Genomic DNA, 19,509 nt, shown 5'->3' with positions numbered 1-19,509 from the left:
CGTCATGAAAGCATCCGCCATGTTGGAACACGACTCGCAGTGGGCCACCATTCTGGCGTTCGATGTTAAGGTAAGTCAACAATGTCACCAGCACATCAGAATAGGACCGGTAGTAAAGTGTGACATCATGAAAGCATCTGCCATGTTGGAACACGACTCGCAGTGGGCACCATTCTGGCGTTCGATGTTAAGGTATGTCACCAATGCCATCAATACATCAGAATAGGACCGGTAGTAAAGTGTGACGTCATGAAAGCATCTGCCATGTTCGAACACGACTCGCAGTGGGCACCATTCTGGCGTTCGATGTTAAGGTATGTCACCAATGTCATCAATACATCAGAATAGGACCGGTAGTAAAGCGTGACGTCATGAAAGCATCCGCCATGTTGGAACACGACTCGCAGTGGGCCACCATTCTGGCGTTCGATGTTAAGGTATGTCACCAATGTCATCAATACATCAGAATAGGACCGGTAGTAAAGCGTGACGTCATGAAAGCATCCGCCATGTTGGAACACGACTCGCAGTGGGCCACCATTCTGGCGTTCGATGTTAAGGTATGTCACCAATGTCATCAATACATCAGAATAGGACCGGTAGTAAAGCGTGACGTCATGAAAGCATCCGCCATGTTGGAACACGACTCGCAGTGGGCCACCATTCTGGCGTTCGATGTTAAGGTAAGTCAACAATGTCACCAGCACATCAGAATAGGACCGGTAGTAAAGTGTGACATCATGAAAGCATCTGCCATGTTGGAACACGACTCGCAGTGGGCACCATTCTGGCGTTCGATGTTAAGGTATGTCACCAAAGCCATCAATACATCAGAATAGGACCGGTAGTAAAGTGTGACGTCATGAAAGCATCTGCCATGTTCGAACACGACTCGCAGTGGGCACCATTCTGGCGTTCGATGTTAAGGTATGTCACCAATGTCATCAATACATCAAAATAGGACCGGTAGTAAAGCGTGACGTTATGAAAGCATCCGCCATGTTGGAACACGACTCGCAGTGGGCCACCATTCTGGCGTTCGATGTTAAGGTATGTCACCAATGTCATCAATACATCAGAATAGGACCGGTAGTAAAGCGTGACGTCATGAAAGCATCCGCCATGTTGAAACACGACTCGCAGTGGTTCACCAGTCTGGCGATGTTAAGGTATGTCACCAGTCAATGTCATCAATACATCAGAATAGGACCCGTAGTAAAGCGTGACGTCATGAAAGCATCCGCCATGTTGGAACACGACTCGCAGTGGGCCACCATTCTGGCGTTCGATGTTAAGGTATGTCACCAATGTCATCAATACATCAGAATAGGACCGGTAGTAAAGCGTGACGTCATGAAAGCATCCGCCATGTTGGAACACGACTCGCAGTGGGCCACCATTCTGGCGTTCGATGTTAAGGTAAGTCAACAATGTCACCAGCACATCAGAATAGGACCGGTAGTAAAGTGTGACATCGTGAAAGCATCTGCCATGTTGGAACACGACTCGCAGTGGGCACCATTCTGGCGTTCGATGTTAAGGTATGTCACCAATGCCATCAATAAATCAGAATAGGACCGGTAGTAAAGTGTGACGTCACGAAAGCATCTGCCATGTTCGAACACGACTCGCAGTGGGCACCATTCTGGCTTTCGATGTTAAGGTATGTCACCAATGTCACCAATACATCAGAATAGGACCGGTAGTAAAGCGTGACGTCATGAAAGCATCCGCCATGTTGAAACACGACTCGCAGTGGTTCACCAGTCTGGCGATGTTAAGGTATGTCACCAGTCAATGTCATCAATACATCAGAATAGGACCCGTAGTAAAGCGTGACGTCATGAAAGCATCCGCCATGTTGGAACACGGCTCGCAGTGGGCCACCATTCTGGCGTTCGATGTTGAGGTAAGTCAACAATGTCACCAGCACATCAGAATAGGACCGGTAGTAAAGTGTGACATCGTGAAAGCATCTGCCATGTTGGAACACGACTCGCAGTGGGCACCATTCTGGCGTTCGATGTTAAGGTATGTCACCAATGCCATCAATAAATCAGAATAGGACCGGTAGTAAAGTGTGACGTCACGAAAGCATCTGCCATGTTCGAACACGACTCGCAGTGGGCACCATTCTGGCTTTCGATGTTAAGGTATGTCACCAATGTCACCAATACATCAGAATAGGACCGGTAGTAAAGTGTGACGTCACGAAAGCATCTGCCATGTTCGAACACGACTCGCAGTGGGCACCATTCTGGCTTTCGATGTTAAGGTATGTCACCAATGTCACCAATACATCAGAATAGGACCGGTAGTAAAGCGTGACGTCATGAAAGCATCCGCCATGTTGAAACACGACTCGCAGTGGTTCACCAGTCTGGCGATGTTAAGGTATGTCACCAGTCAATGTCATCAATACATCAGAATAGGACCCGTAGTAAAGCGTGACGTCATGAAAGCATCCGCCATGTTGGAACACGGCTCGCAGTGGGCCACCATTCTGGCGTTCGATGTTGAGGTATGTCTAATACCTAAATTATACACGGTGTAACATGAGGAAACCGAAAGATTTTAACTGTGTATTCCTGATCACATTTAGAGGCTAAAATGTCATATAAACTTTTCTGGTATTCGCCTAGTTTCAGAGTAAATACCAATTGGGTACTTGACACATGTTGAATATTATAACAAAATTTAGACTAACCCCCCATAATTGCACCATTTCCATCAAAAAGGCGTTTTGCACTAAGTTACCTTAAGATTAATTAAATAGCTACTTGACTGTTTTTTTTTTTTATAATGTCAAACGATCTTGATTTTCCTGAGGATCAAATGTCTATATAGGACTCGTGGCATTTAAGCAACACAAAGGTCAGAAATGAGAGTTAAAGTCTGACGCTCGCACTCGACGGTTGAAGCGCCTCTAACAAAATGATAAGGTGATGTGACGTCACATTATATAAGTCAGACCTAAATGTATGGAAGATCAAGGAAATTACCATTTTGAGCCTGAAATATAGCGTTCATGTGTATAGTTGTCATACAATTTATTTTTCAATAAAATGTAAGGAATCGAATGGTACCATATTCTTTTCTATTTTTCAATGACAAAAAAAAATTTTTTGAGAGTTCGGAGTCTTGTATTTTTTTATAATCTCAATATAATTTTTTAAATTCCACTTTTTTATAATGGATGGCTCATTTTCTATCCATTTAACTAAATTTTGTTATAATATTCAACACGTGTCAAGTACCCAATTATAGGTTTTTTTTTTGTTAACTTCATTGGTTTATGTATTCATTAATAGTACTATTTGTAAGATTTATTGTACCGTTTGTACCCAAATAAACATTAAAATATACTATGCCTTAAATAGTTTTTGACAAGTTTTCACTATGGCTTTGATGCATCAAAGAGGTTTGTTTACAGAGATTCTAACGCGATAATCCCCCCGAAACCCGATAATCTAAATTTAGTTATCTGCCTCTTTATCGCTCATATGCAAAAGTGATAGAGAGGCAGATAACGAAATCTCAATTTTCGTGTTTCACGGTAGACCCTCAGTCTGTGCCAGTGGCGCCCTCTACGCGAAGTTTTGCGTCTAACCTAACTATTGTTAATAAGGCTCAAATCCTTTCACGCATGCATAACCACATGTCGTTTCGCTGCCATTTAAATATGAAATCTAACTAACTGTAAATAACGTTCAAATCCCTTTGACAGATCGAACGCGACGCGCAAGAAATGGCGGACAACCTGGGCGTGAAGATATTCGCCGCCGACATCATTTACCATTTGTTCGACAAGTTCACCGCTTATAGGGAAGAACTCAGACAGAAGAAGCGAGAAGAGTTCAAACATATAGCCGTGTTCCCCTGCAAACTACGGGTACCACTTTTACTATATCTGTCTCACTCTAACTATATAAGGTCCGCCGATCAAACCTCGGTAAACATCTTAGCAGGCATTATCTACCATCTAACTTATTTGTAAATTAATAAATAAAGGTGCGTTCACTATAAACATTTTGTTTAGAAACACGGTTTCGGAAACAGAAACCCATGTGTTTCTGAAACACAAACATTTGCGGTAAAAACTATTGTTTATCGCCAATTGATTGTATCTCAGACCGTCCTCACCATTCGAGCTGGAACATTGTTTCTGTAAATTTATTTATTTTATTTTAATTGCTTACATCTATGTAGATATGTCAGGTCTCAGGTAACAATAAAATTATCTCAATATATGATACCCATATCGGGTGTGGCAATGACGGATGCTTCTTATAAATAAATACATTTTTATCCATATCAATTATTCCTAATTATTTTATTTTATTACAAATCAGGTTATCCTAGAAGAGAACTAAATAAAATTGTATTCATTTGTCATGCAGAAACTTTTTTACTGTATAATAACATTTTTTTTTTACTTTATCGCATAGTGTTTCAGAAAAACTGTCCCAAACATTGTTTACAGTGTGAACGTACCTTAAGAGGAATTCCTAGTTGCGATTTTTCCATACAAACGCTCTCGACTGTTTCCTCCTTGAATTTTTAACCTAGAGCAATGATTTTTTGAAATAAGATCAATATCATCAATATCTGTGCCGCTATATTTTGCTTTTTTGGATTATTTTATTTTGAAAAAACTTACAGCGCCTCGAAAATCACAAAAACGGCTCAATGGAATTGGCTGCTGGAAAAAAAATCAAAACATAGATTATTTCTTCCTCTTGCGGTTTCCAAAATTTCATAATGATTGGTTGCGTTTTGGAGGAGGAAACAGTCGAGAGCGAAACCTCGGTTTTTGCGTGGGAATTTTAGTCCGAGCCGCAGAGTCCTTATCGCACGCACGCACTCCCGCCCATCGCAGCGCGACAGGAACATAGCTTCAAAAATTCGAGATTTGAAAAGTTGCTCAGCTAGGAATTGCTCTTAAAAAGCTATTTGGAGAGCTGTACCTCTAGTGTAAATATTTTCGACAGCGAAACGTGACGTACGCGTTTGCGTTAAGTGTCATTTTGTATGAGATTTTTGACTTTTCAAAACGTCCCGCTTGGCGCGCTGTTCAAAAACTCATACAAAATGAGACTTAACGCAAACGCGTACGTCACGTTTCGCTATCGACTAAAATTACACTAGGGGTACTGTAATGATTGTAAGTTACACTATATTTTTCCGTGCAGGTGTTGCCGCAGTTCGTGTTCAACTCGCGCGACCCCATCGTGTGCGGAGTCATGGTGGAGGCCGGCATCGTCAAGGAGGGCACTCCTATATGCGTGCCTAGCCAAGAGGTAATTTTTTTTTTTTTTAGTAGAAGCATTTTTTGTCCTAAGTTTTTGATTGCATGATCAATACTCGAACTTGATCCGAAAACGTCTAAAATTCCAGTGGGTTTTTGATAACGATCTTAAGATTTTTAAATGGCAAACTTTTTTTATTATTTTTCAGTCAGTAGATGTTTAATTAATTAGCATACATAGAAGTTTTTGTCGCAAAATAAAGTGATTGACAAAATCAAATATCGACATGTCTATTATCGATGTTCCCATCCTAAGGCCCAGCCATAGAATTGAAAAATCCTAAATTTGCCACTAGAATTTGAACCTATAGTGCAGAGAATACAGTTGATTTTATTTTGTTTGAAAATTGAAAGAAACAAACCAAATGCAACTCTGTTCCAATTGAATATGATTTAAATTTCATCGAACTGAATAAGTCCTAAAGTAACTGTAACTGGATAAGTAATAAAGAAATTATCGTCGGATTTGTAATTGATTTGCATTCTTGAAATGTCCCGGTAAATTCCAGCAAGTAGAATTTACATCTTTTAATCATTAATCTATGACTGACTTATCGATTATTTTCCGTTTGTCTAGTTCGTGGAGCTCGGAATCGTGACATCAATAGAAAGTAACCACAAGCAAGTGGAAACGGCGAGAAAGGGCCAAGAAGTCTGCATCAAGATCGAACCGATACCCGGAGAATCGCCCAAAATGTTCGGCCGACACTTCGACGAGACAGACATGCTAGTCAGCAAGGTTAGTCCACCTTATGTCTTTCTAATAAAGTTTATAATCGATTAACTGTGAAGGAGAAAGGGGTAATGCATCGAGATAGAATTAATGGCCGTTGGTTACCAAAAATGTTGGGGCGCTCCTCGATGAGACAGATATGCTATACAGCAAGGTGAGTAACAACCTTATATCTTTGTGATAAAGTTTAAAGTCTATTAACTGTGTCTGAGAGGGTCAAGTTTGCATCACAATTGAACCCATAATCGTCGAGTCCCCAAAAATGTTTGGAGGCTTTTGGCGAGACAGACATGCTGTACAGCTAAGTTAGCAACAACCTTATGTCTTAGATATAAGGTTCACATTCGAATGTGTCTAAGGAGACAGGGGCAATGCGTTGGTCACCAATGTTAGGGGGCTCTTCGATGAGACACACATGCTATACAGCAAGGTTAGTAACATCCTTATGTCTTTATGAATAACTTTAATAGTACATTGTAGGACAGGCCGGAAAACCGCACAAAGATGGACGAGTGAGTTTCCCAAATAATACGAGTCCATCTTTAGCGTTTCCGGCCGAGGCATCACATAGTGCTTTCCACGACTACTGCGAGGAAAGAAGAAAACATTTGCATAACTATAAGTACTTTAATAGAAATCCCGTGTTCCAAAACGGAGTCAGGGTATTGGCTTCATGCGTATCCCTCCAGTAACTGCGCTACCCTTTTGGACAACAACTCCCTACGATTGGCTGTCGGCCTCCGCATGGGGGCTGAGTTAGTTGTCCCTCATCGCTGTCCCTGCGAAGTGGAGGTGGACAGTCGTGGCTGCCAGGGCCTTTCTTGCCGGAAGAGCGCTGGTCGATTTTCCCGTCACGCCAGCCTTAATGATGTTATCCGCCGGGCCCTTGTCAGCGTGGGCGTGCCGTCCGTTTTGGAGCCACCCGGTCTTGTCCGCGACGACGGAAAGAGGCCCGACGGAATGACCCTTATTCCCTGGCGGATGGGACGGCCGCTCATTTGGGATGCCACTTGTGTGGATACTCTGGCGCCGTCCCATTTGGCCTCTACTTCATCACGGCCGGGCGGTGCGGCGGCAGCAGCTGAAACCCTAAAGCGCCGCAAACATGCGGGTCTATCAAGCAACCACATATTTGCGGCGTTTGCAGTTGAGACTTTGGGACCTTGGTGTCAGGATGCCCATAGTTTATTTAAGGAAATAAAAAAGATGCTCCTCGACACCACTCGAGACCCTAGGGCAGGGGTCACCAATTAGTTTCGCTCGGGGTCTGTATTAAGTAATGAAATGACCATCGCGGTCCGCACAACATTTTATAGAAAAAATATTTTTTAAACAAATGTAATTACAGAAATAACAAAGGTATTTTTTTACATATCAATGAGAAAAATGACATTTTTTGTTGCGGACTATCTGGACTATCTTAGCTAGTGACTTCGCCCGGCCGTTTTCAAATTGACGTCAACAAAGATAATGCGGGGGATACATTTTTATTTTAAATTACGTACTCTGTAGTGCAAAAGTTGCTGTGTTCTCGCAGTCCGCACAAAATGGGTCGGCGGTCCGGATGCGGACCGCGGTCCGCCATTTGGCGACCCCTGCCCTAGGGGCTGGCTCATTCCTTGGCCTCAAATCTTATGTCTTAGATATAAGGTTCACATTCAACTGTGTCTAAGGAGAAAGAGGCAACGCATTAAGATTGAACTGATACCCGTTAGTCACCAATGTTAGGGGGTTCTTCGATGAGACAGACATGCTAGTCAGCAAGGTTAGTAACAGCAACCTTATTTCTTTGTAATAAGATTCAATTGTGTTGGCAACGATAGGAGCGCTGGTGGCCTAGCGGTAAGAGCGTGAAACTTGCAATCCAGAGCAGGGACCGGACCCGCTTACCCTAACCCGTTCAAAAACCCGGGTTATTGTAAAGCTGTGTTCCAAAAACCGCTTCATTTCGGTAAGCTTTTGATTGGCTTACCGGTTAAGAAACTAATCCTTTTATTTGAATTAATTCAGGTTAGCGCTTACCGATATTAAAAACCCGGGAAAGGGTTACCGCTTCAAGCGCTGATTAAATACGAACAAGCTGTTTTAACTTTTACGTGAACTGCATATGGTCTATTAACGTAGCGCCCGACGCGAAACACGGCGGTTCCATTCCCTACGTGCACGTGCGAGTGCGCGGCGCGGCGCGGCGGCAGTCGGTATTTGTCAAAGGCTTTGTAATTTGCCGACCTAATATTGCTAATTCAAACAAAAGTGTACGTTAAGTCAAGTAGCGCACAACGTAGATTTCAAAACACATGCTAAAGTTTAAGGCAAATTACCTAATATGGTAAGGCGTTGCATTGATTTTGGTATATTTTTGTTTAGTACCTATTACTCCTATTATAGTCACTTTCTTTATCGTTAGCTGTCTGTGCACATCTCCTGTATCAGTGGAACTCATCAATGGCTTCTAATAATTTTATCGAGTTCGGGCTCATTTTAAAGATCTTGACGAGTTCTTTACGATACACATGGTGGAGAGGGTCTGATGGTGGAATCGGAAGGTGTCGATGGAACTCATCGATAACTACTAATAATGCTATCGAGTTAGGGCTCATTTTAAAGGTCTTGACGAGTTCTTTACGATACACATGGGGGAGAGGGTCTGATGGTGGAATCGGAAGGTGTAGATGGAACTCATCGATAACTACTAGTAATGCTATCGACTTTGGGCTCATTTTAAAGGTCTTGACGAGTTCTTTACGATACACATGGTGGCGAGGGTCTGATGGTGGAATCAGAAGGTGTTGATGGAACTCATCGATAACTACTAGTAATGCTATCGAGTTTGGGCTCATTTTAAATATCTTGACGAGTTCTTTACGATACACATGGTGGCGAGGGTCTGATGGTGGAATCGGAAGGTGTTGATGGAACTCATTGATAACTACAAGTAATGCTATCGAGTTTGGGCTCATTTTAAAGGTCTTCACGAGTTCTTTACGATACACATGGTGGCGAGGGTCTCATGGTGGAATCGGAAGGTGTTGATGGAACTCATCGATAACTACTAGTAATGCTATTGAGTTTGGGCTCATTTAAAATGTCTTGAAGAGTTCTTTACGATACATATGGTGAGGAAGGTCTGATAGTGAAATCGGAAGTTGTCAATGGAACTCATCGATGACTTCCCATAATACTATCGAGTTTAAGCTCATTTTAAATGTCATGACGAGTTTTTTACGATACACATGGTTGAGGTTCATCATTTTTGATTATAAAACGACATCCATGACAACTTTTATGACAAGTTGCATGGCCGCCATCTTGGATTCCAAAATAGTCATGACTTTCGAAATCCGCACTCCCTAAAACCTATAAAACGACATTCATGACGACTTTTATGACAAATTGCATGGTCGCCATCTTGGATTCCAAAATAGTCATGATTTTCGAAATCCGCAATCCGTAAAACCTATACAACGACATCCATGACTATTTATGACCTTGGATTCGAAAATAGTCATCATTTTCGAAATCTGCACTCCCTAAAACCTATATAATGACATCCATGACGATTTTTATGACATTGTACATGGTCACCATCTTGGACTCCAAAATGGTAATCTTTTTCGAAATCTGCACTTCCTAAAACGTATAAAACGACATCCATGACAACTTTTATGACAAATTGCATGGCCGCCATCTTGGATTCCAAAATAGTCATGATTTTCGAAATCCGCACTCCCTAAAACCTATAAAACGACATCCATGACGATTTTTATGACGTAGTACATGGTCACCATCTTGGACTCCATCCATGACAACTTTTATGACAAATTGCATGGCCGCCATCTTGGATTCCAAAATAGTCATGATTTTCGAAATCCGCATTCCCTAAAACCTATAAAACGACATCAATAAAGACTTTTATGACAAATTGCATGGCCGCCATCTTGGACTTCGAAATGGTCATCATTTTCGAAATCCGCACTCCCTAAAACGTATAAAACGACATCCATGACGACTTTTATGAAAAATTGCATGGCTGCCATCTTGGATTCCAAAATAGTCATGATTTTCGAAATCCGCACTCCCTAAAACCTATAAAACGACATCCATGACGATTTTTATGACATAATACATGGTCACCATCTTGGACTTCATCCATGACGACTTTTATGACAAATTGCATGGCCGCCATCTTGGATTCCAAAATAGTCATGATTTTCGAAATCTGCACTCCCTGAAACCTATATAACGACATCCATGACGATTTTTATGACATAGTACATGGTCACCATCTTGGACTCCAAAATGGTCATCTTTTTCTAAATCTGCACTCCCATAAACCTAAAAACCGATTTACATGACGACTTTTATGACTTACTGCATGGCCGCCATCTTGGATTCCAAAAACGTCATCATTTTCGAAATCAGAACTCCCTAAAACCTAAAAATGATGATTTTTATGACAAAGTGTGTGGCCGCCATCTTACTAAAACCGGATACAAATAAGCATCTATATAGTAAGTCAACATTAACGAAAAGTACTTTTACGTCGGTAGTTACAATATAACTATCGAATCAATTACGTAATGCCCATCTCTGCCGCGGTGCCGCAGCGGTGGGGGAAAGGCGCGGGAGAGGGGTAAGGCTTACCCTAAACCGAAAGGTTACCGGTTAGTACATGCAAAACACAAACCGAATCAGCTCCTGTAAGCGGTAACCACTTGTTACGATTAGGTTAATCTGAATAATACGGGTTAATCATTATTGTTGGGTAACCGGTTGAACGGGTTACCCAAACGATTAGCTTATCATATGAAGGGGTTACCCATTCGAACGGGTAAGCCAAATGAACGGGTTTTCCGGTCCCTGATCCAGAGGTCGCGGGTCCAAGCCCGGGCTCGTACCAATGAGTTTTCGTAACTTATGTACGAACTATCATTTGATATTTACCAGTCGCTTTTCGGTGAAGGAAAACATCGTGAGGAAACTGGACTAATCCCAACAAGTATACCCTCTGGGTTGGAAAGTCAGATGGCAGTCGCTTTCGTAAAAACTAGTGCCTACGCCAAATCTTGGGATTAGTTGTCAAGCGGACCCCAGGCTCCCATGAGCCGTGGCAAAATGCCATAAGCCCCCTTATTCATAAAAGTTGGCATCCTCTTACAAACCTTGGTTAAATTTTGTCTCTTTCTAACAAACAGACACGTCAAAATGACGGATAGGGACAAACGATTATTGACGCCATTATTGACGTCCGGTCTGGCCTTGTGGATAGTGACTGCCTGTGAAGTCTCAGGTTTGAATCCTGGTAAGGGCATTTTTTTTATGATACAGGAGACAAACGTGCAGACGGATCACCTGATGGTAAGCGATTACCGCTGCCCATGCTCATAACGGACAGACTCTCGTAGAATGTGATACCACTACGTTCTTAGGGTTTGCCCTGGATGATCGATGTACTTGGAAAATGGATATGGATAACGTATGCTCAAAAATTTATAGATTTTGTGTATGTTTATGTACGAATCGTCGACGATCCCAAACTCACAAGCGGTATTGAACCTTTAAGTCTAAGGAGAGACTTTGCCTCCTTGTGTGTGTTCTACCGCTTGTACAATGGGCTGTGCTCTGAAGAATTGTTTGACATGATGCCAACGGCCGCTTTCTATCACCGCACCGCTCGCCGTCGGCAGGGTGTTCATCCTCACACCCTAGAACCTAAATGGTCGCGTACTGTGCGGTTTAAGAGGAATTTCCTCCCGCGAACGCTTCGGCTGTGGAATGAGCTTCCTGCCGAGGTTTTCCCGAGGGGCTACAGTATGGGGTTCTTCAAAAAAGGAGTGTACAGGTTTTTAAAGGGTCGGCAACGCGCATGTAATGCCTCTGGTGTTGCAGGCGTCCATAGGCTGCGGTGACTGCTTACCATCAGGCGGGCCGTATGCTTGTTTACCACAAAAAAAAAAAATGTTTTATGGCGATTGACACGCATAACTGATATGAATACCACTATAATGGCGTATCATGCTTTTGTTGTATCCAATTTAAGGTACGGTATATTGATTTGGGGAAATTCATCATATGTAAATCATGCCCTTATAGCACAAAAACAATGCATTAGAGCAATACGAAACATGCCTAGAAGATCATCTTGTGTAAGTTATTTTATTAAACTGAAATTGTTAACGGTTCACTCGATTTATATATACGAAGTCTGTGTATTTGATAAATTACACCCCGATATGTTCATTATAAAAAGAGATATAACCAATTCTAATACTACCTACTTGGTTACTAAATTCTGTATATACTATATATTAAAATGAAGTATACAAAATCAGGAATTACATATGACAATATCATTCAAAATGGCCTCCTCTGGCCTTGACACAGGCCCTCAAACGACGAGGCCAGTCATCAATAGCGGCACGCACGATTGTCATTTCTAATTCCGTCACTGTCTTAACTATGGCCCGCTTGAGGGAGTCAAGATTTGTGTGGGGTTTAGCACAGGCTTTCTCCTAAATAACCTGCCATATGGCATAATCCTGGGGGTTAAGGTCCGGGCTGGAGGATTTGTTGCTAAAAGTGGTTAAAGTAACCTCCACGGGGTAGCAAGATATCATTTATATATTAATCTGACGCGTTCGAGAACTACAAAAATCCCGTCTTGGGCTTCCCGACTTTTAGCCTTATTCTTTTTTTGACCCGGAAAAACCGGGCTATGCACATTATACTCTAACGATGTTTTTTATATTATTATTATTCATTAAATATGCACAGCAAAGTTTTCACTATATCTAATTATACATTTTAATTGAAACCAGCGTTTAGACATTGTGCAGTAAGTCCAAAAAGTCCGGGGCGTGTGCTAGAGCTAGTTACAATATATGTGACCCAAGTTTAGAGGGCGATCGGATTTTTGATCAATAAATTTCCAGTCCAGTTCAAGTACAACGAGGGGGGTAAGTGAAAATTTGGTTTGCAATATTCTTACCCCCGGAGTTACACACAATGTTTTTCATCACACTTGCGAAGAATAAACTAAATTTTAAACGAAATAATGCTTAAATACGGTGACATATCAAATATTCGTCCGCCATTTTGTAATTTCTTGACAGGTTAGCGTCGAGGGCACAGACCTATTCGGGATTCAGCCACGATTGAAAATTATGTAAAAATATTTTAAACGGCTGTTAAATTAATCAAATTATTTAATTTTATACATAAACAAAAATATTAAATTATAATCGTCAGTATTTCCAAAAAAATTAAATATAAAATTTGTTTAAAAAAAAAAGCTATAACTCCCTAGGGAGTTATAGCCATTTTTTTTCACAATCAAACAAACTCCCGCGTGAACAAAATAGGCATTTGTCCTTCAGTACACCTGCATGAAATAAGATCTTTTCGAGTGAGTGTGATGAAAAAAAGCTTAATTACACTGGTCTGCAACGAAATCCTCCTCTAAATAATAAAAGAGTTATAATGAAAGAGTTGCCGTATCTATTTCCTGTGTTCGCGGTAGACACCGGTCTATAAATAGCTCGGATGACTCACTTAATGTTTGCTTCTAACTATATAATTGTTTGCATCCAATATTTGCTTGAGATGCGTTAAACGTATTCGGAATTGGACACGGAAATTACGTCATATTTTTTTACCGTCTTCAAAAGTCCAAAACGAAATGTTTTCAATTCGGCTTTTACCTTAGAACTCCGTCAATTCTCAACCGATTTCATTTTTTTTTTAATCTAGTTCTGATGATGGATTCTATGAACAATTGAGGGAACTCCTCAAATCTTATTATAAGCACTTAAATCTGCATTTAAACAGTGATGTTTGGTGAAATTGAACTGCACATGAAGAACAGAATGGAATCCCGGTACGAGTATTTTATGTCTTGGGGCTAATTGTTAGAGATATACTGCGTAACGTAACATCGTAACGACGTTATGTAATTTTAATGACATTTCTCACTTTTGCGAAGTCAATTTAGCATGCACCTTGTACGAATCACTTTTTTCGTATTTTTGTCTGTCATTTCCTTTCATCTGTCCCGTCACCTCTTCAAAATGCGAGATCTACGCGCCAACATATGTGACGTTATAATGAATGAGGTGCTTGTATCTATTGCGAGTACATATGTACGATCGACACGTACATTAAATACATTAGTTGGCTTTTTATTAATTATTTAATTTAATATTTATTGCACAATACATGAAGGTACAAATGGCGGACTTAATGCCTTAAGGCATTCTCTACCAGTCAACCAATGGGTTAAACCAGAAAGATTAAGTAGGTGCAGTGTCTTTTAAAGTAAATGAATTTGTAACCGCGACTATATATGAATATAAACTATATATTGATAAACTTACACATATACTTAATACAAATAAACATACATATATTAATACATACATAATTATACCAAGTGCGAATCATTAAGTTGATGAAGAAGAAAGTTTGTCAAGGAAATACTTGCGCAGCATGCGCTTGAATGTGAATTTGGACGATTGTGGGAGAACGTTCCAAAGTCTGATTGCCTGGACAGTGAAAGAATTGGACATGAAACCCGTTCGGTGTTGGGGGACAATGAGCTTAAGACTACGGGAAGAGCGAAGATCTGTGCCTGGACATGGGGTAACAAATTTAAATTTCGAACGAAGATCATCTTTTGTTGTGAGGCTTTTTAATCTCAAACCAAAGGGACTCGATGCTCCGAATAAAGAGAAAGAAGTAGGTGTAATCAAAATACTAGTAGAAAAGAAAATAAGCGTTATTTTATGGTGTAGTGTGTTAAGAAATCGCTAAAACCTGCCGAAAAAAGAAAAAGGTAGAAGCCGGCCTCCAGCGAGGTGGTGGAGCAACATGGCCAGCCTGTTAAAGGACTCCCTGGTGCCAATGATCTTCGATCTGAATCCCTTAGTTTTCTAATGTTTTTTGCAGCTTATCATATTAACGGCAACTGTTTTAAGCAATATACTGTCCCATATTTACGTCAAAGTTCGTCTTCGAGATATTTGGCACCAAAGTTGAACAATTTTAGTCCAAAAACCTGGTTTTCTGACCATAACTTTTGTGTTTATTAGTTTAAAATTAAAATCTGTGACGTCAAAGACGGATCTAAATATGTAGATATCGTACATTTAAGATCCTTCACAGCAATCGAGTAACGAAAAAAGTGTTTTTTTAAAGATGTTTAAAAAAAATCATAAAAAATAAGTATACATTTCTTTCAAAATCCGGCAGACGGCAGAGAGATAAAAGTTTGAAGAACCGTTTGTCATATAATTCTATCTGTAGTGCAAACGTAGGAGTACCGACTCAAAACTTGTCACAAACCGATGAAAACCGCGGGGAGCCCCTTACAGAAGGACAAGCTTCCTGAGGGCTTACCGCGAACCACGTTCGACGTGTTGCATCTCTGTCGCACTTGTAAATTCGTACGGAAGTGTGACAGGGAGGCAACACGTCGAACGCGGTTCGCGGTAGGCCCTCTGATCCGACGAAGCTAGACAGAATGTCATGACGCAGAACAATTAGGAGAGACGACCTCACCTAAAGTGGGAATGAGTAAAGAAGAATGTACGCAACCCTAAATGCGAGATCTACGAGCCAAAACATGTGACGTTCGAATGAATGGGGTACATGTAGCTATCTATTTCCTGCGATTGACGAGCTATTATTAGTCGCGGGCGCACGATGCTCTGTCGCATGCGGAATGGTGCCGCGTAGATACACCTACTACGGTACACTCAAGTGCAATAATTATACACCGTGTTTTTTTTTCCGTTAGTTTCAAGGATGCATTCCCGAGCTTAAATTAAGAATAAGAATAAGAATAATATTTATTTCAAGAATTTGGCATTACAAGACCAGCAGTACATTGATCCCCACACTAGGCTCAGCCTGTCACGTGGGAATCTCAGAGAAGTATCGAAATGGTGCGGTTCTCATTTTAACAGAATACATTATTGTTAAAGCTAAATTAAATTAGATTTTTTTATTATATGACTAACTATCAAACTAAGCACAAAAACAGTTAAAAAGGTCTCAGTAAGTTGTATGTAAGTAACTTTCTCAAAGACACCGGTATACTAATTAACTCTATTTCGGAGATAATAAATATTGTAATTTATTTTTATCTTATAATGCCCTTACAAGCGTATACACTTGCCTTAGGGCATGATTACATATTGATTAGTGTTTAGTACGAGTGTGTACATTTGCTACTAAACGTAATTACTATCTCGGACGGACGATTGATGTTCCAAATTACATTTGGTTGAATTAAATGTAATGCCCGTGTTACAACAACGCTATATGCAACAATTAATTACTTTTTATAGATTTTTTTTTATTAACTATGGCATTTAGTTTCCTTAAACGTAGTTACTCATACCTACATACATACATACATAGTTAACGGAATTCAATAAAAACACTGCGTATCTCATGACGAATATATATAATATAGGGGAAACTGGGGAGGGTTGATCACCCCTTTTGATTTTAGACTAAATTTTTTAAACTATTAGCAGTATTGAACTATTGAAAAGCTTTATAGACCATACGATTCAGAATTTATCTATTTATGAATACTTTGAATTAGAACAGAATTGTGCAACAATTTAGACCATTATTTAAAGAAATGCCATAATGTAGACTTTTACCATGTGTCCCCTGTATAAGGGAGACATGTTTACCCCTGGTTGGGAGCCTTGATCCTGGGGGATCAAGTCTCCCAGGTTCTGGGGACACATGGTAAACAGATTTTTACCGTGTCTCCCCATACCAGATTCTCACAGATTATATAGCCCAAATCGGAACTAGCAATGCATCTAGAATTAGGTAAACACACAACGAACATATATATACTGTATCTTCCATACTTAGCAGTTATATTTCCGCCAATAAGATGTCTTGATGCGAAGGGATCAAGTCTCCCATGCTTGGGGACACATGGTAAATAGATTTTAAGTGACAATGCCATACTTTGAGGGTTGATTTCACGTTAATTTATTGAGTTGATCAACAGGAATTTAATCTATTAAGAAATCAAACACATAATGATCCGTATCTTTCAATTTTTAAGAAGAAACTAGTTATATTTTCGAAAAAAGAACACCAAACTGGTAATCAATTTTACAGTACATATGGTGCTACTTTTCCCCCATAGTGCGTAAATTAGCACATTATGTAACTATATCGAAAATTTAAAGGGTCATATGTACTGTAAAACTAACTCGTGTAAAATTTCCTATTTTTCGCACTTCTATCGTAAATAACTATTGCGCCATCAAAAAATCAAAAAGAAGTAGCAAACATAAAATTTCTTCTAACAAGTACACTTGTCTGTATAATAATAATTAAAAAAAGTTTAATTGTTTATAAACAAACTTCCAAACAATCATAATGATTACTGTAAATTGCTCTTATTTATCATTACCACATTTGGAGACTCAAGTAACAAGCTAACTATAATCTCAAAAGTTTTAACAGTCTAGAAATGCTTAATTTGCGAAATTAAACATCTAAGTAATAATCAACAACAATAGCTAATACTTAGCTATATTATATTAATCAGTCTTCATCAAAAATAAGTTACTATTTGGCCTTAAACACTTTAATGGTAATACCAGCTAATACTTCTGATACAGCATTTTTTAATCTTTCCTTATCTATCAGTATTCTTTGTTTTTAACTTTCTCTGGTCGTATATTTTCCACGCATGATTTCCTAAAACAATAAAAAATTACAGCATTATGAAACGTTTTGTTCATTACTAAGTAGACTTGAGCCCTTTGGGGGTGACATGATCCCGGGATCATGTCTCCCCCAAAGAAAAAGTCGAAGTCTCCCCATACATACTCAGATTATAAAACATGGCGTGATCGAAACTTACGTTCGCGTATTTCAATGAAATCAAAGTTAATTAACACTTCAATAAACAACAAATAGAATTATCATACTCACTAACAGCATTTCTATCACATTTTACTTAATAAATCCAGTTAATACTTACCGAAAATTAAATACAGCACGCAGCAAATTTTTCATAATCCGCCACTTGCAAACCACTGACTTGTTCCAAACGGCGCCATGACAGAACGTGAAGTTAGGAACGAATTAATGAGTGTTGCTAGCGTAAAAAAATGTATGAAATCTGGTTAAACTTGAAATGAAGATTACCAAGTGTCCCCTAGGGATCGACCCTCCCCACCTTCCCCTATATATTATGTATATTATATTATGTAAAAATATTTTGGCTATGTCGTACGTTTGACTTTTTTATTAAAATTTTGGAGTGAAAACAGTTTTCATACAGTTTTTGAACTCTAAAGTTTATATATTACTTCGAAAACTTCGAATTTTCAACTATTATGAAGGGGCCCATAGATTACCAGTTCGCCGGACGATATCAGCCTGTCAGTTATTCGCGATTGTCAGCTTTTGCGAATAACTGACAGGCCGATATCTCCCGGCGAACTGGTAATCTATGGGCCCCTTCATAATAATAAAAAATTCTAAGTTTTCGAAGTAATATATAAATTTTAATTAATATGGATTTCCGCAAAGTAGCCTGAATCTATTCAGTATTCGCAATTTTCTTGTTTTCCATACTCAAGATGGGCTCTCAGTGACCGTGACGTCACGATCACTTATCGTTTTGTTAGGAGCGTTTCGCGAGTGAAGTACGACCGTCGGACTTTAACTATCATTTCTGACTTTTGTATTGCTTTAATGCGATGGGTCCCATATAGACATTTGGTCCTAAAACAAACCTGATCAAAGAATACCATTAATAAAAAATTGACATCTAGCCTAATTTATCAAAAAAAGCATAAATAATATCAGATGTAATACGAACATCAACTTCACCGTCTTTTTACCAAAAAAAATATATTTATATATCCTGTCAAACAAATTTGTCAGTTGAAAAAAATTTGAAATTCAAATGTTCTACAGGACGATAACTCTTCGCGCCTCTTTAGGGTTCCGTAGCCAAATGGCAAAAAACGGAACCCTTATAGATTCGTCATGTCCCTCTGTCTGTCCGTTTATGTCACAGCCACTTTTTTTCCGAAACTACTGTTCAAACTTGGTAAGTAGATGTACTCTATGAACCGCATTAAGATATTCACACAAAAACAGAAAAAAAAAAAATTTTTGGGGGTTCCCCATACTTCGAACTGAAACTCAATTTTTTTTTTATCAAACCCATATGTGTGGGTATCTATGGATAGGTCTTTTTCTAAACTGAATAGTTTGCGCGAGAGACACTTCCAAAGTGGTAAAATTTGTCCCCCCCCCCCTGTAACTTCTATGGAAATGGCTTGCCAGTCCATAGATTCCAAAGTTTTCACCGTTTTGACATTGACAATGGATATCTGCGCCGCGTTCAACGTCCTTATATAAATCCATCAAATAATTGAAAACAAAAACGTATCAATGACATTTCGAATATCGA

The 19,509-nt window shown here is 39.7% G+C and overlaps 1 protein-coding gene across 1 annotated transcript in view; it reads left to right on the top strand.

Annotated features, from left to right (window-relative positions):
- LOC133517353 (eukaryotic translation initiation factor 5B) overlaps window positions 1-19,509 on the top strand; it is a 64,239-nt gene that overhangs the window by 27,163 nt on the left and 17,567 nt on the right. The window contains exons 15-17 of the mRNA XM_061850649.1: window positions 3,728-3,892; window positions 5,193-5,300; window positions 5,886-6,047. Of these exons, the coding sequence (XP_061706633.1) occupies window positions 3,728-3,892; window positions 5,193-5,300; window positions 5,886-6,047 (435 nt within the window). The remainder of the gene's footprint in view (window positions 1-3,727; window positions 3,893-5,192; window positions 5,301-5,885; window positions 6,048-19,509) is intronic.

Source organism: Cydia pomonella, chromosome 4 (genome assembly GCF_033807575.1).
Source record: "Cydia pomonella isolate Wapato2018A chromosome 4, ilCydPomo1, whole genome shotgun sequence".
NCBI lineage: Eukaryota > Metazoa > Arthropoda > Insecta > Lepidoptera > Tortricidae > Cydia > Cydia pomonella.
The sequence above is the reverse complement of the archived record's forward strand: the minus strand, read 5'-3'. Positions and strand labels throughout refer to the sequence as shown.